Source organism: Sus scrofa, chromosome 2 (assembly GCF_054392235.1).
Source record: "Sus scrofa isolate SSC_HxYL_T2T_F1_AM1 chromosome 2, Sscrofa_HxYL_maternal_Yorkshire_Landrace_v2.0, whole genome shotgun sequence".
NCBI classification, from domain to species: Eukaryota; Metazoa; Chordata; class Mammalia; order Artiodactyla; family Suidae; genus Sus; species Sus scrofa.
This window is the reverse complement of record NC_139384.1, coordinates 137,955,244-137,982,333: the sequence shown is the minus strand read 5'-3', so window position 1 is coordinate 137,982,333 and position 27,090 is coordinate 137,955,244. Positions and strand designations below refer to the sequence as shown.

General features: G+C 38.7%; 1 protein-coding gene across 5 annotated transcripts in view; it reads left to right on the top strand.

The window, feature by feature from the left end:
• LOC110259460 (uncharacterized) overlaps nucleotides 1-27,090 on the top strand; it is a 700,448-nt gene that overhangs the window by 546,568 nt on the left and 126,790 nt on the right. The window contains exon 4 of one of the 5 annotated variants that reach the window (XM_085014433.1): nucleotides 1,637-5,018. The exons of the other annotated variants lie outside the window; for them this stretch is intronic. Within the exon in view, the coding sequence (XP_084870559.1) occupies nucleotides 1,637-1,649 (13 nt within the window). The 3' untranslated portion in view covers nucleotides 1,650-5,018. Of the gene's footprint in view, nucleotides 1-1,636; nucleotides 5,019-27,090 lie in introns of those variants that run through there. 5 annotated transcript variants of the gene reach the window in all.

Genomic DNA, 27,090 nt, shown 5'->3' with positions numbered 1-27,090 from the left:
CATTCAGCTTCATCCGTGTCTTGCTTTCACAGTAGTATGCTTTTGGAACACTTTGAAACAGTCTTCACCTCTCCCAGTCGCAACTACCACTTCACAGAATCTGCTCTTTGCAAGGTCACCTACATTCTCTCCAATTGGAATAGTAACGTGATAGATTTTACGGCTAATCATTCCCAGGATCTGTTAAGTGTGATATGTCGATGACTATTCTTGCCTTCCTATTAATAGTAGTAAGGCAGCCCTCATTATTTAGTGTTTACTGTGCTCCAGGCACTTAGCTAAACACTTCATAAACATTATTTCATTGTTCCTTTTAGTAATCACATAAATTAAGCATTATTTCCCACACATTATAAATCATAAAACAGAGGCTTAGAAAAGCAACCTTAAGAACTACCTAGACCATTCTAATCTCTATCTCCAGTCCCCACTTTTCTTGCGAGTGACAAATCTAGACCACTGACTGGCTCCTGGATGTCTTCCTGCTCCTCTCTAACCCTTGACCAGTGAAATACCCAGTCTTACCAGACCTTCGGCAGTCACCACAGAATTCTCCTTTTTTCCCCCATATCCAAGAGCTTCCAAGCCCTGCTGTTTCTGCCTCCTAAATATCCCTTGAATCTTTTTCCCATCTCCATTTTCATGGCCCCCACCTTAGTTTTGGCTTGTTTTTACTCCCGTTATTAATTGCTAAACTAGCTTCTACCTGACTTCTCTGACTTGGTTGGTACCCGTTCACACTATTCCCATTTCTGTGAATTTACCCTATACCTTGTTTCCAGAATAATCCCTGGAAAGTGTAATTTTTGTCCTGTCATTTCCAGACTTAATATTCTATAATGGTTCCCATTTGCCTTCAAGTCTTGCCTTGTGATATCTCTGCACCTCTGTTCAGCCTATTCCCTCTTTCTTACACCCTTCCTACTCTTCTTTCTTCTTCTTTTTCTGCCCATAAAACACCAAATGAAGAAATATTTCCATAATTTTTCAAACTCAATAAGGGATAAAAATTAAAATAATCTCAATCTCAATTTTTTAATAATTGGAAAATCTAAAATTAAAAAATACTGTCATGTTTGGCAAGACATAGAAACACTTAAATTGTTTGACTTGGTTTTCTCTTTCTAAAAATCATTTTGTTAATACATAACAAGAGCCTTAAAATGTACATTTAATGTAAATATTTCTACTTGTAAGAATATAAACTTCACACTCAACAATATTACAGTATTATTCATTGGGAAAAATTTAGATACCTGTTCAGCAATAAAGTAATGATTTATACATTGATATGTAATATTTTAGAATATTTTATAACCATTAGAAATTATGCTTTATAAGACACAGCATAGTAAAATATTCATAATAAAATTTTAAATAGAAAAAGCAGAATTTTTTAAATAGAAAAAACAGAATAAAAAAATTCTTTTTTTTCTATTTAATATGAACATAAAAAAATTCTCTGTTCATATTATTCTATACATGAACATAGAAAAATAATATGTTCATATATACATAAAAAATAAATTAGGGAATAAGCCAAGTAACCCCAATACGAATATAAACAGAAATTATTTCTGATAGTTGTATTTTGATGGCTTAATTTATTTTCTTATACTTTAAATTTTCTTTACAGGGGTAAGGAATAGAGGATTTATGAACTGACAGAGCCCAGAGGATTTGGGGGCAGTAAAGGTACATTATATGATATTGTAATGGAGGATACATGTCATTATACATTTACCCAAACCCATGGAGTGTACTACAGTAGTGTACCCTACTATAAACTGTGGGGTGTGGAGTGATTAGGATGTGCCAATGTAGGTTCATCAGTTTTAACAAATAGACCACTAGGTGGGGAATGCTGATACTGAGGCTGTGCATGTGTGGGAGCAGGAGTATATGGGAAATCTCTGTACCTTCCTCTCAACTTTGTTGTGAATATAAAATTGCTCTAAAAGTTGTCTTGGAATTCCTGTCGTGGCTCAGTGGTTAACGAATCCGACTAAGAACCATGAGGTTGCAGGTTCAATCCCTGGCCTTGCTCAGTGGGTTAAGGATCCGGCATTGCCGTGAGCTGTAGTGTAGGTTGCAGACACGGCTCAGATCCCCCGTTCTGTGGCTGTGGCATAGGCAGAACTATATCCCCATTCTATTTCTTGCTTTCTGTGCAACTGCAGGCAAATTATATAACTTCCCTAAACCTTCCATTTTCTCTTCTGAAAATTGAGAAAGATAATAATGGGTGAAAAAAAATAATAATCGACTTTTAACTTTTGTATAATATAACTCATATAAAGATGTTAGCATAGCAAGGCCTAAGCACTCATTCAATGAAAGCTATAGTTAAGTTGTTAAATACACAACTATTATTACTGGGTTACACATATTTTTAATTTGTTGTACTTATAAAAATTAAATGATATAGATAATAATATTTGTGACCTGAAAGTCAAGGGAGAAAGTCCATATGCCAACACTTATTTATGGCTGAAATTAAGTCCTAAGAGGCCAAGACAGGTAGACAACTCCACAGTGACATCCCAATAACAGGGAGATTATATTACTAAGGAAAACTGAGTTTTGCCTTCTTTCTATGGACCAAACAGTTAAAGCAAATGAGCTCCCACATTCAGAAATATGCGCTTCAAAATACAGAGGAGATGGCGCTCACTGGGGCTGCAAAGAGCAGGTGTCTCTGGGCAGCCCAAGCTGAGCGTAGTAAGTTTCAGCACAGCTCTGAAGACACTTAGAAATAATGATCTGTATTTGTTATCTATTGCTCTGTAACAAATTGCTCTAAGACTTAGCAGACTAAAACAGTACGCATTTATTATCTCACAGTGTCTCTGGGTCAGGAATCAGGGCCTGCTTAGCTGGGCTCTCTAACAAGGCTCTAATCATCTCAAGGCCTGATAGGACAGGATCTGCTCCTAGCTCACTCTCGTGGTTGTTAGCAAGATTCATTTCCTTGCGAGTCATTGGAAAAAACCTTAATACCTCATAAACTATTAGCCAGAGATTTCCCTTGGATTCTTGCCATACGGGCATCTTCATTGAGCATTTCACAACATGGCAGCTGCTTTAGCTGAGTAAAAAAGTGAGAGGGTGAAAGAGTATCAGCAAGAAAGAGAGTTTTAGTAGGATGAAAATTAGAACCTTTTGTAATCTAATCATGGAAATGGCACCCATTAATTACTCTCGCTATATTCTGCTCATTAGAAACAAGTCACTAGAACAAGACCACACTCAAGGGAGGGTATATATGAGTCCATGAATACCAAGAGATATGTGTGTTGGGGTGGGGGCGGCATTGGAAGCCGTGTCTGAAGCTGCTTACCTCACTCAAGAGCCCCAGTTAGTGGCCAACCTCAGCAGCTGTCTGAACTGATAAGACAAAGGAATGGTTTGTTAAATACTGCAGTGTTAAGAAGCTAAGTATTTAGGTTCCTGTAGATTTTTATCTCTTTGAGTTTGCCAACATAAAATGAAAAGCTAAGCTGAAAAAAATGGCTTAGGAAAATGCTTATAAACTATTCACTTACCTACTAAAAAAGAGCATTAAAGGTGAAAATGAAGAGGGCATGCCCATCCCATATTAAAGCCTCAGAAAAGTAATAAATAGAGCTAATTTTTGTATGTGAGAAATGGTACCCAGAGGTTTCTAGCAGAAAGATTAAGCTGTCCACCTTAGCCAAGATATTGACAAGGACTCTCAGAGCTACACCAAAACAAACAAACAAACAAACAAACACTTAGCTCCCAAAGATTGAAAATTCAGTAGCGTAAAAACTTTTGTGCAGTCGGTATAGATTCTGGGCACTAAAGGAGAAGTCAGTCTTCAGTCATTCCATGCAGACCCCCACACTCTGCCAAAAAACTCATATTGTGGATGTTATACACCTAGAGTGACAGGTCTGACTTTGGTCTTTAGCTTTGCCACTATGGCTGTGAGACCACTTGGAAGTTATTTAGCCTCTGAATTTTGGTGAGTCCATCTGGAATGAATGCAAGGGCATGCTGAAAAGCATGGTACGTTATCACTTGGTCAGGAAATGATAGATCTGAATTAGCGCAGGGTTCAGAGCATGGATTTGTTACCAAGTCCAAGCTCATAGCGCTCCCTGCATGACAAGGCCACTAAATTGAGAGGAGGTGTCGGGACAAGGGATAGCAACTTTATTCAGAAAGTCAACAGACCAAGAAGACGGCAGGCTAGTGTCTCAAAGAACCATTTTACCAGAGTTAAAATTCAGGGTTTTTTTATACTAAAAGGGAAGGGGTTGGGGCTGGTCGTTGCAAACTTCTGGTGCTGGTCAGACCATGGAGCTGATGTGATAATCCTTTGTTTTTATAGCTGTCCACCTTGGTTTGGTCACAATGTTCCTTAACCCCTCCAACAAGACCAATGTTATTCTCTGTTCTGCAACATTTTATCTCTATATGAATGAAAAGTGTTATACCTTTAAAGGTCAAGCCTGGAAGGCAGAGCCTTGAGAAAGGGCTATTGTGTCAGGGTATAGGCAACATTCTTTTGCAAAGGTACAGAGCCACCAAGACTAAGCACAGGCAACAGAGGACAAAAATTGAAGCTAAAGAAGTAACTCCAATATGCAGTTATATTTGTTTTTCTGTGTTACAGGTTTTAGTGTCAGATAAGTTGACATAATAGGGGTCAACGTCTAGTTTTCCTAGTTACTGTCTGAAATGTTCAGAAAAAGAAATGCAGTGTGTTTTGGCTTTGGTTTTCTTGTCTTAAATGGAGATAGTATCTATTTTAGAAGGTCATTGTTAGGGATAAAATGAATATTGTATAAATGTATATAGCCTTTAGCCTAGTATCTCACACATGTTAAGTCCTTAAAAAGCTATGGTTATCCTTAAAAATAACTGGGTGAAACCAAATTAACTTGATGTAGAATTTTCATGATGTTTCTTAATGAATTATAAATGACATAGAGAGAATTCATAATTGATGATGAATTGGAGGTTAGCCAAACATCAAAAAAAAAAAAAAAGTTCTAGAGTGGAGGTGAGGAACTGATTCTATATGCTTAGAGTAGTTAATAATGAAGAACTGGGAAAAAAAAAAAAAACAGTTCAAAGCCTGATTCATTAAAGGTAAAGGACTTGATTATTTAATAAGAACATATCTAGTGAGTGGACCTTTGAAGGTCATCCTGCCTTTAATACATCCCAAGTATGCCTTGCCTCCCACAACAAAGATGCTGAAAAGCTGGTCAGATTGCTCTTGTGTCACACAGAGTTGACTTGAGACATGTGGTTGCTCTGGGAAGAATAATAAATTGGTACTTGTTTAACTATTTGTACTCCTTTTTTGTGGAAGCCGAAGCAGATGATTTTTGTATCAACAAAAGGTATATGTAAAAACAGTTATTTACTACCTTCACTAGCTATAGAATGGTGGACTGAAAAAAACAAAAACAAAATATTTCCCATGTATCTATTTTCTTTTGCAGTTTCCTAGATGAGACAATACCTTGGGTGGCAAATTAAGGGGCTTATCTTTTAGGTAATTGAACTATATCCCTCATTCCTGGTAAGCAAAACAATGTGCATTGCTGATTCTTGAACTCAGCTGATAGCAGGCTCATGTGCAATTCTCAAAAGTACTCAACAACTCAGACAGGCTGACACCAGTGAGGAGTGAAAACCAATTTACATTTTGCCAATTTATTCCAGTGATTCTTCAGTTCTCCTTTTAGATCTGCATCCTAGGTGAATACCCACTTATCTTCCCACTAATTTGTCTCTCTGAATTCTACTCCGGAATCTGTGGATTGTTGGATCAGGATGAAAAAAATATTCCAGGTATGTGACTCTCCTAGGGAAAGCAGTTCTGAAGGCAATACTTCATAGGAAATTCCTGCCACTGGATTATCAAAAAGTACTGCCGGTTAATTGGCAGGAAGGCATTGGAAAGGCAGTGACTGTTGTGGTAACCACAGTAATTAGACTGGGTCAGCTGGCCCTTCACTGATCATTGAGATTGAATCCATTGATTTTTGTGGTGTTCTCTTTCTTTCTCCCACAGCTTTCCTGTAGGTGGGTAGGACAATCTTCCTTGGGGGCAGAAAAACATTCCTCACTCCTCAGACCACACTTACTTAGGTTGCCACTGTTTCTTCAGACCACTTTGCATTGCAGAGGTTGTTATAGGATAGGAATGAGAGGCAGAAGCTTGAGTGAATTTCTGTGATGAAAGATTGTCAAGACAAAATACACTAAGCTTGGAAGGAATATACATAAAAAGATAAATTTTCCTATTATGCTCATCCACATATATAATAAAAATTAGAATTTATTCCCCCAAAGCTTGTCTCTATACTCTGTTCCTTGGAATTAATATATCCCTTAGTTTCAGTTACTAGATATATTATCATCATTATTATTGTTATAGTTAGTTACTTGGGAGCGTATTAAGTTCAAAAGATTTCATACTACTCTGTTGCCAGCAGTAGAATATCTTCCTGAAATTGAGATGAAAAGTAGAAAGGTGATAACAATGCTATAAAACATGTTCCCTAGTTCCCTCAACTATTATCAGTCTCCTCTGAGTTAAGGTTAGTCCTGAACAATATATTGTTGCTCAGGGACATTCATTGTGTTTTAAAAAAAGATATTACCACTGGTTGCACAAAAGAGACCAGGAGTACTGGAAAGTTAACTTATTTCATGTTATTTCACTCGAATGAATCCTAGCAGTGTTTTTTTGCTACAGTCCTATCAGATCCAGTGTCAGTTTTTAAATTTTGCTCTTTTTATTGAAGTATAGTTGATTTACAAGGTTGTGTTAGTTTCTGCTGAATAGCAGAGTGACTCAGTTAATATATATTATTTTTCTTATTATTTTCCTTTATGGTTTATTACATACATTGAATGTAGTTCCCTATGCTATACAATAGGACTTTGTTTTTTATCCGCTCAATATGTAATAGTTTGCATCTCCTAGTCCCAAACTCCCAATCCTTCCCTCCCCAGCCCCTGGTAACCATGTCTGTTCTCGATGTCTGTGAGTCTGTTTCTATTTCATAGATATGTTCATTTGTATTATATTTTAGATTCCACATATAAATGATATCATATGGTATTTGTCTTTTTCTTTCTGATTTACTTCACTTAGTGTGATAATCCCTAGGTCCATTCATGCAAATGGTATTTTTCATTCTTTTGGGGGGGGGCGATATAAAGAGCTTTTACTGGATTTTTAATACAAACATAACTTCTTTTATTATAGTTGATTTACATTGTTGTGCCAATTTCCACTGTATAGCAAACTGACCCAGTCATACATAGTATACATTCCCTTTCCTACTATGTTTTCTTTTTAATAGCTGAGTAATATTCTGCTGTGTATGTGTTTGTGTGTGTTTGTGTGTGTATATATATATGTATATGTATATTATATACATATATACACACATATATAAAATCTCATATATTCTTTATCTATTCATCTCTCAATGGATATTTAGTGTTTAGGTTTTTTCTATCAGACCCAGTTTTAAAATAGTTATTTCTTCTTATATAACGATTTTTATTTTTTTCCATTATAGCTGGTTTAGTGTTCTCTCAATTTTCTACTATACAGCATGGTGACCCAGTTACACATACCTGTATACATTCTTTTTTCTCACATTATCAGGCTCCATCCTAAGTGACTAGACATAGTTCCTAGTGCTACATAGCAGGATCTCATTGCTAATCCATTCCAAAGGCAATAGTCTGCATCTATTAACCCCAAGCTCCCAATCCATCCCATTCCCTCTTCCTCCCCCTTGGCAACCACAAGTCTATCCTCCAAGTCCATGATTTTCTTTTATGTGGAAAGGTTCATTTGTGTTGTATATTAGATTCCAGATATAAGTGATATCATATGGTATTTGTCTTTTTCTTTCTGACTTATTTCACTCAGTATGAGAGCCTCTAGTTCCATCCATGTTGCTGCAAATGGCATTATTTTCTTAAAGAACCTCTTTGCCTTCAAAAAAATATCTGAATTAGTATCATCTTAATTTACCTTGACTCCCTCACTAGCCCAGTCCTCTTATCCTATGATTGTATCAGGGAAACAATCCACAGAGGGAGCATCAAGCACTCCAATTAATATTTTGGGTTCTTCATTAACTTTGTTATCAGTAGCCTCAGCAGTATTTGATCTTTCTTTGTGAACTAAGTCCAGATCTTTCGAGAGTGATTTTTTTCATTCTTTTCCCTTTTTGATACTATCAAGTCTGGGGCAGGGTGTTGTGAAAACAAAACATACAGGATCTGTTTTCAAGCAAACCTTTTCTAGGCATAAAAGAAAAGAAATTGTGTACCCAGAAATTCTATCTTAAGAGACAGTCCCCAATCAGACAGAAAATATTAATGTAGCCTTTGGGTAATCTCAGGTGGTTTTGTGATTTATCTTCCAGCACAGACAACCAAGACTCTTTTATCAAAGCAAAATTCTCTCCCTGCTGTCTGTGTGGGGTGATGCTTCTGGAAGATTGGGTTTCTCAGTATCTTTGCAGAGCACTTCCACCCAGCTCTTCCCATCTCATGCACTGCTGCCAAGTCTGTGAACTTCCTGGTACCCACCTCCCTCTCACAGCACCATCACTCCCTCTACCCCTGCCCTCTCTCTCCTCCCCACCCAGACTGGTCTGAACTCTGCTCCTGGAGGAACTCTGAGGTCCAACTAAAGTTGCTCATTGTGCAGAATTGGATCAGATTCCCTCAAACTAGTGTCTCAGCTGATGCTTGGGGTTCTCTAGTTCTCTGGCTTTACGAGAAGATGAACCATCCTTTCTCATGACCAAGTAGACCCCAAGCTCTCTCCATAGGACTTAATTATGAGTAGTGTAAAGATACCTGTTTGGACATGCCTTCTGTGACCCTAGACCCCTTAAAGTGGAGTGAGCACTGCTCACCTCATCTTAAATAACTTACAGTGACTCATTACTTTTTGCTAAACTCCATATTTTAGTAGCTCCACATCAGGAAGTGTTTCTGTTTTAAATCATCAAATTATTATGGGAAGGTCATGTCCCTTGGAACCACATATATCTGTAGAAAATTGTGCTTTTAAATCATGGTCACAAAGAGAGCTCCCATCCTGAATGTGCTTCTAAAATCTTAATCACCTCCCTATAAAGAGGTGGAATCTATCTACCTTCTCCTTCAAACTTATCGGGAATGATTTCTGAGGTTAGATCATAAGACACAATGATACTTTTGTCTTGTTTGGTGGGATACTTCTTTTAACACCTTCATGCACCATGTAAGCAGTTTGACAACCCTGAGACTTTGATGTCTTAGGATATCCCACAACCTGTGCAGAAAGACCCTATGTATAGAGCCAGCTCTCAACTCTTTCAATTCTAGTCAAAATTTGGCTGTGACCACAAGAATAGCAACCATGCCAGAACTGCCCCGCTGAATCTTCCCAGTTTCTGCTTCACAGAATCTGTGAGAGGTAAGGAAATGACTGTTATCACTTTAAGACACTAACTTTTACAATATTTCAAAATGCAGCAATAGCTAACTAAAACTGCCTGTATTAGTCAGCTAAGGCTGCCATAATAAAATAGCACAGATTAGAAGGCTTAAATAATAAAAATTTATTGTCTCACAGTTTGGGAAGCTTAAAGTCCAAGATCATGTTTCTGGACAGTTTGGTTCAAGGTAAGTGCTCTTTTTTTGGCTTGCAGATGATCACCATCTTGCTATATGTTCATGTGGCCTTTCCTCAGTGTGTATGCTGGAGAGAGAGAGTATGAGCTCTCAGCTGTCTCTCTGTTTAAGAACAATTATCCTAAAGAATCAGGGCCCCCACCTTATGACATCATTTGATCGTGGGGGAGGCCGTGGTTATGGGGGATAGTAGGTGAGAAATCTCTACTTTCCACTCAATTTTACTGTGAACCTAAAATTAAAATATAGTATATATAGTAAAAAGAAGAAACAGCAGCAGCAACCCTGACACCACCACTAATTGCTTTGTTCATTCCTGTGGCTGACTTCTTGGAAACAAGATGTATGACTAGCATGGTCCATCTCACATGAAAGCAAAAGAAAGCACCATTTAATGAACACAAGATGTTTTCATTTCCTTTCTCCAAAAAGTACATTCTAAATTTAGATATTTTCAAGAGGATCATGGTACCCTTTCTCTAAACTAGGTGTTCAAAACATACTCCATGATAAAGTCCTTTGATATGGAGCCCTATGTTCTAGCTGCTCTTCTATTAGATAGAAGTGTTCATGGTGGAGAGAGGCAGGGAAGAATACAGACAGGCCCATAAACTAGTGGAGTTGCCAACAGATTGCCAATTTGATCCACACCATTCACTTCAGAATGAGCCAAGAGCCACAAAACCTTTAGTTATGATGGCACTATTTGCTTCCACACTAGGGATGTGAACATGTTTCATAAAAAGTATTCCAATTAGAACTCTTTTTTTTAATCATTTATTTATATATTTTTTCTCTACTGTACAGCATGGTGACCCAGTTATACTTACATGTATACATTCTTTTTTTTTCACATCAAGTGTTCCATCATAAGTGACTAGACAGAATTCCTAGTGCTACACAGCAGGATCCCATAGCTAATCCATCCCAAAGGCAACATTCCGCATCTTTTTACTCTAAGCTCCCAGACCCAACTAGAACTCTTTAACACCCAACACATTTGTTTACTTGGAGTGGAGGGGGCAGAGAACTCTGGGAGAAAACGAGTTTTTAAATATGGAAGGTTATTTATATGGGCATATAAAAATGTACCCTTGTGTATAGTTATTATGTAGTTGAAAATAGTTGTATGACCAGATGTACCTTTAAGGCTTCATGGTGCCTGTGCCATTCCCCCCCCCACCGCCTTTTTTTAATCTAAAGCATTTGAGAAAAATTACATAAAATGGGAAAAATCTATTCCTGTAGAGAGTCATGTTATGTGTTGAAATCTGTACTCTTTCTGTTTACTGGAAGTGCTTACATGCAAAATTAAGTCCTATCTTAGGAAATAATTGTAGATTGTTTTGTCACACTTTCTCTCTACTGGCCAGCAAAATTTTATAGGAAGGTTTGAGGGCTGAACTGTATTCAGTCTCATGCTCACTGAGATTTCTGTTCTGATATATGCATATCCATATATATATCCATGTATCTGTTTGGTATGATATCAGCTTTGGACTCTGCTAAGCTCTTCAGGGCATCCCCATGTGATCTTTGGGTAGTTGTGGGAATTCTTAAAAGTTTCAAAAGGCATGGCTACTTAGGGTAGAATCTCCATTAGTTCTAAAAGAGAATACAGAGTGGGTTAACTTCAGCTCGAAATGCTCTCTCTCATGGTTGGGCAACCTTACTTGAATGTGAATTAAATATCAAATAGTGTGAAAGGTACATTATTTAACATAAACTGCACCTTTGCTAGAAACCTCAAAGCTGAGCCTTTGCTCTGTGTAGCCTTTTTCTCTCAGGACAGGCCAGATGGTCTCCTGGGACAGGATGCTCATGCATGGATACTGAGATTGTGGAAAAGCCAGTCTAGCAAACCTCCCCCACCCCCAATGCTTCTGTTCTCTTCTTTACCACTATATGCTGAGATTAGTTGACCACTTTGCTTCAGAATCCAGGAAAAACCCAGGGGTTGTATGATCAAGAGATATCGTACTGGCTCAGTTTCACTCACTAGCCAGTCACCTCAGAAGTATAAAGCACATGGCTAGTCAACAATCTGCTTAAAAGTTGATAACCACATAGCTTCTTGCAGAGGCTGCTGTGAGCATTTTTATTCTGAGATCCTGTTGCTGGCATTCACAAAGCATGAATGGGAAGATAATGAGGACAAAAAAAATAGTCTAATTTGTGGTGGTTTGTATCAGAACAAGGCAGTGAGGATAAGAAATGGCACACACTGGCCTCAGAGGGCTTGGCTGCGGGGGGCAGGCCAGCATGTTCCCTTTTGAGGGCAAAGATAAGGGGCCAGCTGGTGAGAAGAAGAAGAATAGGTTTTAAATTTAAAAAGACTGATTCAAAGAAGGTCTGCCAGGCTATTGGAGAAATCTATGACCCTGTAGTGAAGGAGATGGGTCCACAGCCTCCTTGCTCCATTTCCAGCTTTCTTTTATCAGCAAGAAATCATTTCTTCTCCCCAAACACTTCTGCACTAAAATCAAGTTTTCATTCTTATCGGCCATGGGGAGAGCAGCATCTTTGATCTTCAACTTACTGAAGCAGCTGCCTACTGTTCCACTTCAAAGTACACTTTTATGACTTACAGGCATTTTAATAAAGAGTTCTCCAAAACCCAGTTGCGTTATTATCTGAAATAGTAACGAGCTGTGTAGCTCATCAGGTGACATGATGCTGGCATCATAAGGAAACTTCTATAAGAAAAAACAGCCGTAAATGATAAGCAGTCACTTTTTAAACATTTACACTGGCTTTGTAAGGGTACACGCTCCTCTCTTTCGCCCCTTGGGCTTATCCTCACTTCGGCTGTTTGGAAATCAAAGTTACACCCGCAAAAAAGGACAAAGAGTTGGCTTGAAAGTTTCCATTCTAAATGTGTGAAAATGTGGCTTAGAGAAAATCCCTTTGTGTTTCTCTGACATGTATGAAATGTCTACAACGTTGTCGTCGAAGCTCAGTGTGGTAGAAGGTCAAGAAAAAAGATCTCTTCTATGGAACAGAGTGCAAACACGTCATCAGACCTGCATATTTGGAGCCATGAGAGAAATTGCAGGGTTTTCTTTAGCTGTGTAGAGAGAAGAAGACTCTTCACTAGGGATGAAAGCAGGAAGTTAGTTCCTGTATTCATTTTAACAGTCTGCTTATAGGGGAGAAAACTTGGAGCAAGTCTTAAAGAAAGAGGAAATGTTTTCTAAGAAAAGTTCATGGTAGCCAAATAATTAAAGCATTGAAACCAGCTTGAAAAATTCAGTGATATAAAATTCACAAATACATAGAAGGAAAATTTTTAGTTTTTTAGAAGATTGAGGGTTCATGATTTGGCCTATTTGGTCAAATATTCAAAACAAGTTAGATGATAGCCAGATAAATGCCTGACTGTGATTGATAAACGTCCTGTGGTGAAACCAACCATCCACAAGGGGAACACAAGCAAGAAACTTCAGCGATGTAGTTAGCCTTTTATTTAGTTTTACCATGTGTTAATATGTTTTTCATATTCACCTTTTCTCTCTGTGCCCTTCCATACACATCTCACCCACCCTCTTTTTCTGCCGGGCTGCTTGAGTGCAAGCTGAAGACATCATGGTATCATAACCTGAAAAACTATCTCTTGGAAGTCGCCTTGTGGCTCAGTGGTTAACAAACCCTACTAGTGTCCATGAGGATCCCTGGCCTTGCTCAGTGGGTTGAGGATCTGGCATTGCCGTCGCTGTGAACTGTGGTATAGGTTGCAGATACAGCTCGGATCCTGCGTTGCTGTGGCTGTGGCGTGGGCCAGTGGCTATAGCTCTGATTTGACCCCTAGTCTGGGAACTTCCGTATGCCACAGGTGTGCCCCTAAAAAGAGGAAAAAACGAAACAAAACAACAATCTCTTCATGGAATTCCTGCTGTGGAGTTCCAAATGCAGCGGCTCAGGTGTCTGCCGAGGTGCGGGTTTGATCTGTGACCCAGCTTAGTGTGGTAAAGGAGCTGGCCTTGCCCAGCTGCAGCTAGGGTTCAATCGCCAGCCCAGGAACTCCATGTTTCGCGTGTATACAGTCATTAAAAACAAGTTTAAAAAAACAGTCTTTTCAGAGCAAGGGCACCCTCTCGTATAACCATAATATCATGTCTATATGTAAGTATTCAATATAGGTAATTTTGCATATTCAACAACGATATTTAAAATTTTCTAATTCTCCAAACAACTTAATTTTGCATATTCAACAGGCCATATTTAAATTTCCCTTAATTCTCTAAACATTGTTTTTGATGGCTTTCAGCTTTACCTAGGATCCAATCAAGGATGGATTAAACTTGCATTTCACTGTTACATCTCTTTGGTCTCCTTTCATCTTGTAACAATTCACTGATTGTTTTTTTCTTTCACACCATTGAAATTTGTGAAGAATCCAGGCCAGTTGTTTGTAGAATGTGTTGTTATATGGATTTGTTCTTCCTGTTGCTTTATATCCAGAGGCCTATAATGGCCACTTGTCCCATTATTGATGAGGGTACATTTGAGCCCTTAATTAAGCTGGATCTCTCCCTTGTGAAGGTATCTTTTTTCTGTTATAGATATATAATCAATAGTAGTATGGGTATAAAACTTTGAGAGCATGCATCCTTCCTGCCCTGCCCCCATCATGGTAGACAGAGTTAATGCCACTCTCAGCCCATTACCCACACATGTCTACGTCTTTATCCCTGGAACCTGTGACTATGTGAGGTTAAGGGATGGATGCGGGCATTGAAGGTAACAGATGGAATTAAGGTTGCTGAGCAGCTGAGCTGAATATAGGGAAATTATCTGGGATTTTCCAGATGGGCCCAATGTAATCACACGCTTCCTTAGAAGTGGATGATGGAGGTGGAAGGCGCAGAGGGAGGTGTGACGAAGGAAGAATGGGGAGTGGCATGTAGCATTGTTTTTTTTTGAAGATAGAGAAAGGAGTCACAAGCTTAAGAATGACAGCATTTTCTAGAAGCCAGAAAAGGCAAAGAAACAGAGGCACCCCTAAGGCTGCCAGAAAGGAATGCTGACGTGCTTGAGCAGAGCCTAGTGAGTCCTGTGTCTGACCTCAGCCTACAGAACTGTAAGTTAAATCTGTGTTGTTTTTAAACCCCTACATTTTTGATAATTTGTTGTAATAGTAACAGAAAAGGAATACCACCCCTAAGATTATATCTCATCATTTTAGCATGCATTGATAGATTTGTGTGAATAAGTTCTTACACTGGAAGTTGTAAAGGGTAGTAGTTACTAACTCTTTCAATCCTTCCTCATTTATTAGTTCCTCCTCTTATTTTTTTTTTTTTGATCTTTATCTCTTTCTGTCTTGAGTATCATGTTGGATTCATAGATTCTTTTTTTAAAGTTCAGCATTACATAACCCATAACTTTCATTATTCTTACCCCTTGGTAGCCACTTCAGGCTGAGTTCTGTGCCCATTTAGCACAGCCTCATTAGTCTCATAGTACTTTGTTTTCTAAAATAAAATATTTAGGGTTAACTTTAACCTTTTTTATCCTAAACCTGAAATCCACCATTTTAACCAAAAGGTCCTGGTTTCATTTAATGCAGAATACCATTTTTATTGATATGTTGGTACCTTGGTGTAGTTTCAATTTTAGTAGCTGGTGGTTGAGCACCTTATCAAAATTTCAGAGACTTTTGTTCTTTTTCTGGGAACAATTCATGTATTTTGCCCATTTTTCTAGCAACTTGGCTTTTTTATTTTTTTCTCATTTTGAGTTCTTTGCATAATTGGGAAACTTGCTTTTGATTTTCTTGTTGAATCTATTACAATTATTTCCTTCCAAACTTTCATTGATTCTTTTACATTATTTTGCAATGAAAACTTTTTTAGTGTTGTAGAATGTATTCCTCTCTTTTTAAAATTGCATTTTGAATTTTGAGTTACAGTCATGAAGTCTTTGTCTACAGATGGTGAAGAAATTCACCTGTTTTATTCTGGTGTTATGCATAATTTTTTACATTTAGATCTCTTGTCCATTTAGTCTAAGTTATGAGTCAAAATTACCATTTTTCAATCGTCCCAAGAACATCTGTCATAGAGTCCATCTTTTCTCTCAGCCATTTGGTATACCTTCTTTATCACTCACTAAATTGTTACATGTTTGGGGGTCTATTTTTGAGCTTGCAATTAATTCTGTTCCAGTGGTTAGTTGGTCAATTCATTTATCAGTACCACACGATTTTAATTAGAGTGTAGATAATTCGTTTTATGTATTAGGGCTAATCAGCCCTTACTGCTTTTTTCAGAGTTGCCTAGTTATACACTTCTGTTTTTATATGAATGTTAGATTTAACTGGTCCAGCTCTCAGAAAAGTTGTTGGTGTACTTATGGGGGCTACATTAAATTTATGTATTCTCTTAGGGACAATCAACAATATATGTGATGGCTTTAAGTCCTAGTCATGATGAAGAAATACTTTTTTATATGTTCAACTTTTCTCATAATTTTTTTACACATTTGTTAAGTTGATTCCTAAGTATTACATTTACTTACCTGCTACTGTGAATATTACTTTCTCATTGTACAAGTCTTATGCCTCTGTTGCAGTGGTTTTCAACTTCTAAGCACATTAGAACCATCTGGGGTCTACGTATATTATAAAACAAATCAATCTCTGGGTGTGAGGCCATAGCCATCAGTGTTTTTAAAGGTCCTCAGGTGACTCCAATGTAAAAAAAGAAAAAAAAAAAGTTGAAAATTGCTGGTTGACTTGGGAGGGAGAAAGATCCTTCGCTGGCTTGATAAGAAATGAGAGAAATGGGAGTTCCCATCCTGGCGCAGTGGTTAACGAATCCAACTAGGAACCATGAGGTTGCGGGTTCGATCCCTGCCCTTGCTCAGTGGGTTAACGATCCAGCGTTGCCGTGAGCTGTGGTGTAGGTCGCAGACGCGGCTCAGATCCCGCATTGCTGTGGCTGTGTCATAGGCTGGTGGCTACAGCTCCGATTCAACCCCTAGCCTGGGAACCTCCCATCTGCCTCGGGAGTGGCCCAAGAAATGGCAAAAAGACAAAAAAAAAAAAAAAAAAAAAAAAAAGAAATGAGAGAAATAATATGTGTTTTAAAGTCCCTGTTACTACTGATGAGTTTGGTTTATATATATTTGTAACTATTAATGTATTCATTGTGAGTTGATGTTCTTGGCGTTATACAAATCTTAGCATTTTAACTGTTTACTCTGAGGGTTGCCATCCCTGCTTCCTTATTGTTGGGTTTCTCATGGTGTGCATTTACCCATCTTCTTATTAGGGGTAACTTTTTTCTGTATTGTTTTGTTTTGTTTTGCACTTGGCATGTCCTAGGGTTTCACTTTGTGAATAAATCTGAATTTCCAAAAATACGTGATTTTGTGGTTATCTATTTATATCACATATGTTTAATCAATCTTTTGTTTTATATTGCATATATTTATATGTTACATGCTACATTTAATTTTTTCTTTCCCTCTGTGCTCTATTTGCCCCTTTTTCCAGTGTGCTCTGTTCATTAGGAAGATCTGTATTTGCGTGCTCCTGGTTACATTTTGTGCTATTGGTTACATTTATGTTCATAATTTGGATGATATTCTTAGTCTTCATCTCAATTATTTAGATATTTTCTATTTGTTTTGACAGCTTTAAGTGATATCTTCCATTCCTCCATATTATGTGACAGTCCGTGAGCTCATCTAATTTCTCTTTGTGTCTCTTCTCTAATTTTTTGTTGAATGATTATACATTGTCTTCTACCTCCATCTCCCCACATTTGATTTAACCTTAAATAAGCGATTAAGGATATTCAACACTCACTCACTATCCTACCAGTCCTACCGCTGATGTTCCCACTGTCTTCTCTTGGTCAGATAAAACTTGTCCTCTCATAGTCTCAGGAACTGGTCAGGAGAACAGTATCCCCCAAGTGTCTGCATGTTAACCTGGTCTGTAGCCTTGTTATTGGAAGAAGAGCTCAACTCAATATAAGATCCTTAGCCCATAGTTTGTCTTTTGCTGCATTTCTTTATTACTCTCAAGGTGTTTTCTTTATTTTTAATGTTTTGTAGTTTTACTAGGATATATCTTAAAACAGACTAGCTTTATTTATTTATTTATTTATTTGTTTTTTGCTTTCCCTTTTCAAACTGTAGCGCTGTGTCTATCTTGGACCATCTGTCTTACATCTATCACTGTCTCTTTTTTAAATTTCACTTTTCATTTTTTGGCTGTGTTTATCTTTTCAATGTCCTATGTTATATTTTCAGTTCTTCTAGTCTCCCTGTCCATATTGTTCTTTAATTGTTATCTCCAAGTTTATTTTGTATTTTTCTCTGAGTTGTCACACATCTTTCATGTGTTTGTGTGAGCCCATTTTCTTCATTTTTGACTTTATGATTTGACATATTTTATTGACATGTACTAATGCTTGTTTAAGAATATGTAGTTCAGATTGTGTTGTAGATTTCACCTGTTTTATTTTTGTTGAAGACTTTTCACCAGCTAACATCCTTTGGTTCTTTTTCTATTTACAATACCTTTGTATGCATGTTGTCTACCAGTTTACGCTAATTATGAAATGTCTAGTCTTTTTCTATCAACAACAATGGAGGTGTATAGGAAGGGGTGAGCAGTATGTTTGGCTGAGGGTGTTTCTAAGTGCATGGAAATGCTCTTTGTATACTGCATTGAAATTATAAAATGAACAGTGCATGGTTTGGTAGGTGAGGGGCAATTTAAGTCTCCTGCTTTTGTGTTTTTTGTTAAATTTCTGTAGAAATTCTATTAATTTTTAAGATGTGTTTCTTTAATCCTCCAATAGTGCCCTTCCCCTTTGAAGTCCCTGCTGTTCCCTACAGTGGGGCCCCTACAGGGTTACTCCCTCTGCTCTGGCATATTCTTAAGTCTTTGCCTGTGGATTCTTCAGCAGCCACCACACTTCATGTTTTCCATGTTCTAAGATGGCACATAGGCTGTGAATCTCTTCTGAGGGCAAAATTTTTATCTGTTGTCTATCCCCCTAGGCCTCTGATGCTCTCCAACCCCCACCCCCACCCCCGCCACCTTGTTTCTGACAGCCGTCCTCTCTGGGGTGAGCTCTAGAGCATGCCCTGTGTGATCAGGTGTGGATTTCTCCACTTAGACGTACTTGGAAGTCTGTGTTAGTCTCTGATCCCTATTCAGGCTCCAAGTGTGGGTTCTGAACAGCTTAGTTTGCCCTATTTGTTGGTCTGAATGTTCTGTGGTGGAGGTGGAGAGAGAGGAGTAAATAAGCACCAATCCCTCTGGGAACTCAGAAGTTTCTTAGCCCTAAAATTTATATCTTGGCATTTTTTTTTCTTAATATTAATGTCTTAAATTCACATGTAACATTTTTCTCATAGTACTTTTACATAAAATCCTTTATCTGCTCAGTGAAAACTAGGCTCAGGAAGGTTAAGTGAGTTCTTCTATGGCATATACTTACATAGAATAGAATTCAATTTGAAATCTGGGTTTCTTAAATTCAAATTCGCTTTTCTTTTCATACAAACTTTCTGCCATTTTAATAGTATAATAATTTTTGGAATCTCTTCCCGGAAAGAATTAAAGTAAAAGAAATACTTTCCAAAACATTCTGCAAGTATTCCTCAAAATACAGAAACGACTAGAAGAAAGGTATTGGAAAAAGTTAAATTTTACAACTTTTTAATGTATATGTTGCAGATATTGCTGTATATGTTGCAGATATTGCTGTATCTAAGAACTATAGCTACAATTGAATGTGACTGAACATGAGTGTAATGAGATTAAAATGTGAAAAGACAATGTTAAGAGGTCAGTGCAATCTCACTTCAGGGATGACTTTTAATCTCCCTTAAACTCCTGGCGTTACCGTGGATAGTTGCAGAGATGATGATAGCTATGATGTTTATTGCCAGGAATCACTGATGAGTGATGTGCAGAAGGCGAGACTATGGCAAAGAGAAGAGAGTTGAAAGATATCTGACCCCTGAATTTTGTGTTTAATGAAGGAAATTGTGTTGACGTTTACCAGATATATTTTATGCTAGATCTTTATACTGTTAGAAGAAATAAAAATAAATAAAATTATGGAATTAGGCTAATTAAGTCCTATTTTCATCTCTAATAGTAACTACATTCACTTAAGTTAAGTAATTTATTTCCTTGGGGTGCAAAGAAACCTAACAGTTTGCAGTTCTAACAGTTAAACTGGATTAAAAGCAACTATGTAGATTCGGAGCTTTTTTGAATAGATATTTACAGAATGTCGATCCTTCAGTCTTTCCAATGTCACCTTGGTTAGAAGACGCTAAGAGTAATTCCATGGGAAGCAATTAGGAATCATGGAAGGAGATCAAGATGGCAGAGTGAAAGGATGTGGCTCTCACCTGCCTGCACAAACACACCAAAAATACATCTTTATGTGGAACAGTACTTGTTGAAAATTCAGTGAAAACTGGTAGGATTCCTGTAAAACCAAAGCTGTAAGGAAGATAGACACAATCAGGTAGGAAGAGAAGAAAAGAAGTCAGGTTGGGACCTCTGCCCCTGTGAGGGAACCCAGAGGAAAAAGATTGTGGGGGCAGACATCTGCCCTGGGGATTGAGTAGGTTGAGCCACAGACTGAGCATACCAGCCCTAGGTTTGTGTAGTTAAGAAACATTTGTAGTATAATACAGATCCTTCCAATATTTGAAAGACTGATCTCCAAAAGGCAGATTATACCTCTTCTGTGAAACTCCCTAGAAAATCTGGGGTCAGCAACATGAAATTTATGGCATTGGTGCTATTGAGTGAAGTTTTCTAATAATGACTGCTTCCCAAATGAAATAGCTTTTATGTGGTAACTCTCATTTTCCTGCTCCCCAACACTACAACTCAAAAACACCCAGCAAATTTCAGATGGTAACCTCCTAGAAAGTTATTTGGAACATTTCTGCGTTATCTGAGCTAGGCATTTTCTAAGAGAATTATGACATAAGAAATATGTATTTGTTCTCTGACTTCAGTTGCTGACACAGAGCCTCTAAAACCCTTGTAATTTCCTTAACAATGGAGGTGATAGGGTCTTACACTGAGTTCCTACATCCCTTGGCATTTTGGGGGTGATAGGAGAATCCTCTTCTCTAGTAAGTTGACTCTTATTGGGGTGCTGGAGAGCTTCAAAATGGGGATGATCACCGAAATGACCAAGCCACGATGTGAAGCTTGCAACTTTTAACCTCATGACCTCACCTCCAGTCTCCAGTCCCCAGGGAGGGGACAGGGGATTCTGGTTCACTTGATAATTGATCATGATGTGATGAGATCACTATCAAAACTGCTAACCTGTGGCATTTGGACAACTTCTGAGTTGGTGCACGCATTCACATGCCAGTAAGTGTGTATAGCCCATTTTCCAGGGACAAAAGCTTCTGTGGTTGGGGCCCTTGGGAGCCCACCCGAAGTACCTTTTCATCCGCCTGGTAAATAAATGCTTCTCTGAGTTTTTTGAGCCCATTCAGCAAATTATCAAACCAGAGGGGGATGGTTGTAGGAACCCCCGACTATACAGCCAAGTCAGATAGAAATGTGGCTCCCTTGGGACCCACTATTGGGACTGACATTGGAAGTAAGGGCCATCTTTTGTGGCTGAGCCGTTAAAGCTTTAGAATTTGACACTAACTCCAGGTAGTTAACTCCAGTAATTTTATTTTGAATAAAATCATCGGACACCTAGTTGGTGGTGGAAGAGTTGGAAAATTGTTGGTGTGGGGAGAAAAAGAAAAAGCAACACATGGATAGTGTCAGTAGTGCTGTATGTAAAGAAATAGTTTGCCTTTAACAGTGATTTCCAACCCTGGCTAGATCAAAACCACATTGAGACACCTGTGAAAGATGCAGAGTGTGAAAGATAATCCATAGGCTCTACTTCTGTAAATCTAAGGAAAAGCTGCCAAATTTGATTAAAATGTTATTGTTCAGTCAGCCAATTGATGCCTACTACTAAGTACAGTGTCCAACAAAAAACAGATATATAACTGAATTACTATGCTGCCTACATGAAACTAACACAGCATTGTAAATAGACTATATTTCAAAATTAGGTGTTTGTTTTGAAAAAAGATGGAATGGTAACTTTTACCTCACAGCTCCTCCTTACATGGAATTCAGTAGTTTCATGGGACAGATAAATATTAATTGAGAAATCACACCCCTCATAAAAAGGACATAATGAAAAACCCAGGTAAGTGATCTAAAGGGAGGAATACAGAGACTATAAGAAAGTAATGTATCTTAGCTAAAGAGCTTACAGAAGTCTTCACTGAGAAAGAAATGCTTAGCCAAGACTTGAATGGGGAGTTATTCAGAAAGCCTTAGGATGGAGAGGTGGCATTCTACACAGAGCTAAGGCATGCCAAAGTCCTGTGGTAATAATGAGATTGGAGTGTTGGAAGGACTGAAGGAAAAGGAAAGTGTGGCTGGATCATGAAAGAGAAAGTGACAAATGGGGTGAGGATGAGATGTAGGCAAGGCTGACCCGTGTAGGAGCCATGAAGAAATGTGTTAAGGACATTAGTCTTGATCCTAAGAGCAAAAGAAAACCACTGCTGGATTTGTAGCTTTATGAGTGGAAGGTAGCCTTTAAGGGCCCTGGTCAGAGTTGCATTTTTAAATGATAATCCTGGCTATTGTGTCAAAGATAAATTGGCAGTGTAACAGAACACATGTTAGAAATTATGACATAAAAAACAAGGATGCTGTGGAATTAAGTAGAAAACAGTATATTTGAGAGCTACTTTGGGGATAAATAAGATTTTGTGATGACTTCAACTTGGGTGAGGTTTAAGGTATTCTCAAACAATTTCTGCATTTGGGGCTTGTGCAGCTGAATGGAAGGAAGTGCAGTTCATTGGCTCTGGGCCACTGAGCAAGGACAAAATGTGGTGAGGACATGAGGATTCATTCTAGAATACATTGAGATTTAAGGTGCATTTTTTTTTTTTTTTTTTTTTTGTCTTTTGTCTTTGTTGTTGTTGCTATTTCTTGGGCCGCTCCCGTGGCATATGGAGGTTCCCAGGCTAGGGGTTGAATCGGAGCTGTAGCCACCGGCCTACGCCAGAGCCACAGCAACACGGGATCCGAGCCGCATATGCAACCTACACCACAGCTCACGGCAACGCCGGATGGTTAACCCACTGAGCAAGGGCAGGGACCGAACCCGCAACCTCATGGTTCCCAGTCGGATTCGTTAACCACTGCGCCATGACGGGAACTCCTAAGGTGCATTTTTGAATGGTGAGTTATTCAGAAAGCCTTAGGATGGAGACTTGTCAAGCAAGTCCAGAATGGACGTGTCAAGCAAGCTGTGGTGTATGTGAATCTGGAGGTCTGAGAACAGGCAAGATAGCATGAGTTCATACCACTGCACGGTGGTCTAAAAAGAAAAAAAAAAAAAAAAAAGACCTGTAGAAATAATTCTTAGGTAACAGTTTTCACAATGTGAGTGTGGATTATTGGCGTTTAAATTCCTACTGTCATCTGTTAATTGTCAAGAACACAGATAAGGCCAAAAGCCCTTGGAATTGTGATTAAACATGCTTGGCTATGTCTGCAGTTGGACTACAGTGATTTTTTTTTTTTCCCCTTGTTTTTGATAACGAGGTAGCATGTATGCCAACATGGGACCTGAATTAACTTCAAAGAAATCTTCACCCATCTTCCTTCATTTCTGCAAGAGAGAATGTGGGAGTGAATGAAAAGGATGTGTTAGGTGAGAAAGCAGTCCAGCTAAACTACAGGGGGACAATGGAAACGAATCTCACAGACACACACACACACACACCACAGACACACAACTCACATTATCTTTCATTACCAAAGAAGTTGTAAAAGAACTGGAAAAATCTGATAAGAAAAAAGGCAGCCCATAATATCTATTTAGAATTTTGCTTTCTGACCCTTTCTCTATTTATTAGTTGGCAGTCTGAGGGAGAATGTGCTTCCGTTCACACCATTTCCTAATAGAAATTGTCACTGGCAAAATAAACCTTGATTAATTTCAGAGAAGCATCTCTAATTAGAAAGTGAGGACATTTCCGGAGGGGAGTCTGTTCCCTGAGTTTCTTGGGCAGTCAGCTACAGAAACGAATGAGGAGACTGTTCTCTGGCGGTTTGTTAATGGCCTATGGCATTTGATGGGCTTTACCAGGAAAAGCGAATTGGCTCACGGCAAAGTGAAGGAAATTGAAAAGTTGATTACAGTGACTGTTTCTAGCCCTCACATTTGCCATATTTGCTTTCTCACCTTTTCACAATTTTGAGTATTTATAGTATGCCTGCCCTTTAGAATTAATCATCTCAAGACCTACTAGGACCGTGGTACACACAAACATAATAAGTTTAAAATGGGACAAGGTTATGTGAGTCTTCGCTATACCTGTGGGCAAAACCTGTTATTTCAGTGATTTAGTTCAGCCTTCCCTCGGCTCACACCTGTTCACACCCTCTGGCCTCCTAATACTCTATGGAAAGGATGAAAGCGAAATATCCCCAAGGGAGTAGACAGGACAAGCCACCAGGCAGGATGAACATAATGGACCTCTCTTTCCCAGGTGGACAGTGAAGTACTTCATCGCCACCTTGGTGTGTATTTGCCTTGACATCCAGGCTGGCAGCTCGGCACACATGCCCTGAGTTCCCTCCCCCCCGACCCATTAGCCTCTGCACTGCAGCCAGGGAAGGAGGCCCTCACTGCCTTCTCCCCCATCATCCCTGACGTGCAGTCGGTAATCTTATTTGTGAGGCTCTGTCTATATTCTACACTAGGTTGGCCTCACCCCTTGGGAGATAAGAAGATGCGTGTCTTTGAATCAAAAGATCTGAAAATGCAGTCAAGATGTACTCCTGTGATCCCTTAATATACTTTAAGCCAGGGCCCCTTTTATTGTCTCTCGAACACCATTTCCCAGATGCACTGCAGTGGCAGCCTATTCTTCAAAGTGCCCTTGCAGAGAGCATCTGATATCTCTGCTGGAAGGAAAAGCAGAGAACAGATTCAACCCTGCTGCTCTGTACTCAGGGCCCGGGAATATGTCAGGAGGAGGCCCTGTGTTTTTCTCAGTGAGACTGGAGAGAAATGCAGAATGTCTCTCCATTTCAGAATCCTTCAGTGCTTCCTGAAGACCAGAGAGAGAGAGAGTATTGCTTGTTTCTTAGTGTGGCACTTATTGCACAAATGACATCTCTTCCATAGGCAAGAAACACAAACTCAAAAGTTGAGCTCTCTTGCTTGGAGGAAGTTTAGATATTTGAGTTGGGGGGGGGGTGCTCTCCTTCTTTGCCTTTTATTTCTAATCCTTGCAAAATGTGAAAACAGTTCTTAAAGTCAAGATCCATAGAGAAAACAGGTTGCAGGCCTGATCTGGCCCTCAGGCTGTAATGAGAAGACCTGTTTTAGATTTTCTGGCATTATAATATAATTATACTATGTAATTATGTATAAATTATATGTATATAAATTATAATATATAATTTCTGCAACATTACTTTAGCTTTTGTTATAAAGTATGGAAACAAAGAAAATGCTATAGGCTACCTTGTTCCTCATTCCCAGTGTTTCCTTCTTTGTTCTTGGAGCTCCCTGCATGATAACACCCATGACCTGCCTTTTGCTCCTTGACTCACTGCACTTTAGGGAAGGGCATTTCTGATAAGACTGTTGAATTTGGGAGAAAAGAAAATCTAGACATGCTTGGCTCTGTTCAGCCCTTCTTCTTAAATGTGAACCCATCTACTCATTCATTTCATAAATAGTATTGATGCTTATGTATATTAGACATTGTTCTGGACACTGGAATTGTAGCTGTGACTAAAACAGGCAAAAATCCCTTATATTCTGATACAAGACACAGAAAATAAACATAATAAGTGTTTTTAAAGTCACATGTTTAAAAGAAACAAGTAGAGAAGAAATAAGTTGAGAAGGAGCTGAGATTTTAGGTAGGAAATGCAGGGAAGGCTGCACTGAGAAGGTGATTGTAACTAACACCACAAGGAAGTGGGGTAGAGAAGCATGTAGATGTCTGGGGCCAGAGCCTTCTAAGCAGATCCTTCTGCAGTTGTGCAAAGGCATGCAAGCACAGATGGCCTCCAGAGTTTGAGGAAGAGCAAGAAAAGAGTGGTTGGCAAGTAGGTGGGAAGTAACCTAATCTGGCTTGTATTTTAACAAAATCACTTATCCTCTGTGACAAGACTCATTTTGGGGGGAAGGAAGAGATTGAAACAAGAAGGAGAGTTAAGAGGGTATTGACACGTTCCACAGGTGAGATGATGGTGCTAGTAGTAAAGATGGTTAGAAAGATTTGGATTCCAGGCATCTTTAAAGGATGGCTGACAACATTTGCTGATAAATGAGATGCAGAATGAAAAAAGGTAGGTATCAGGAATAAACCTAAGCATCAAAAAGTTTGGTCTGAGTAGCTGAAGAATGAATTTATAACTAATTGAGGTGGGCAAGATTGTGAATGGAGCTGTTTAGGGCGCAGTTGAAAGGAGTTCATTTTTAGACACATGGAGTTGAAGATGCCTTATTACAGGAGTTCCCATGTGGCTCAGCAGGTTAAGGACCCATCATTGTCACTGCAGTGGCTTGTGTTGCTGCTGTGGCTCAGGTTTTAGTCCCTGGCCTGGGAATTTCTGCATGCCATGGGTACATCCAAAAAAAAAATATGCCTATTAGACATATTAGACATCCAGGAGGTAGTGAACAAGAGATTGGATACATGACTGGAGTTCAGAGAAGAAATATAAGCTTGGCATCAGCTCAGAGATCGGAGTTAAAGTCATGGGACAGGATGAGATTATCTAGAGAGTGAGTATAATCAGAAAAACTGATGTGGTCTAAGGACTAAGTACTCAGCACTCTGACACTTAAGAATTGTATGCAAGAGGAAGGCACAGCAAAAGAGACTGAGAGGTGGGAGGAAATGACAGTTTGGGAAAGAATGTTTCAGTACAGGTTCCCTTGCTCATCCTCTGAGGAATACCTCTTGGATCTGTACTTGCCTCAGTCTGTGTGGCTATTTCTGCCTTATTCTGATATTCACTACCAGGCTGATGAACTTAGAGAAAGCCATGTCTTTGAATATGACTTAAGTGCTGCTTTTGTCCTTTTTCTAAAACTTTAGAGGACTGGGTAGGAAAGAATGGTGCTATGTCTTAGGACTCCTTTGAGGCCCCCTAAAAGAAAGATTTAACAAGAGGATTTGGTTTGGAGACAAATCTTTTTTAAAAAAAATTTAATTTCTTTTATGATTTTTTATTTTTTCCATTATAGTTGATTTACAGTATACTGTCAATTTCTACCATACAGCAAAGTGATCCAGTCATACATATACATATGCACATATTCT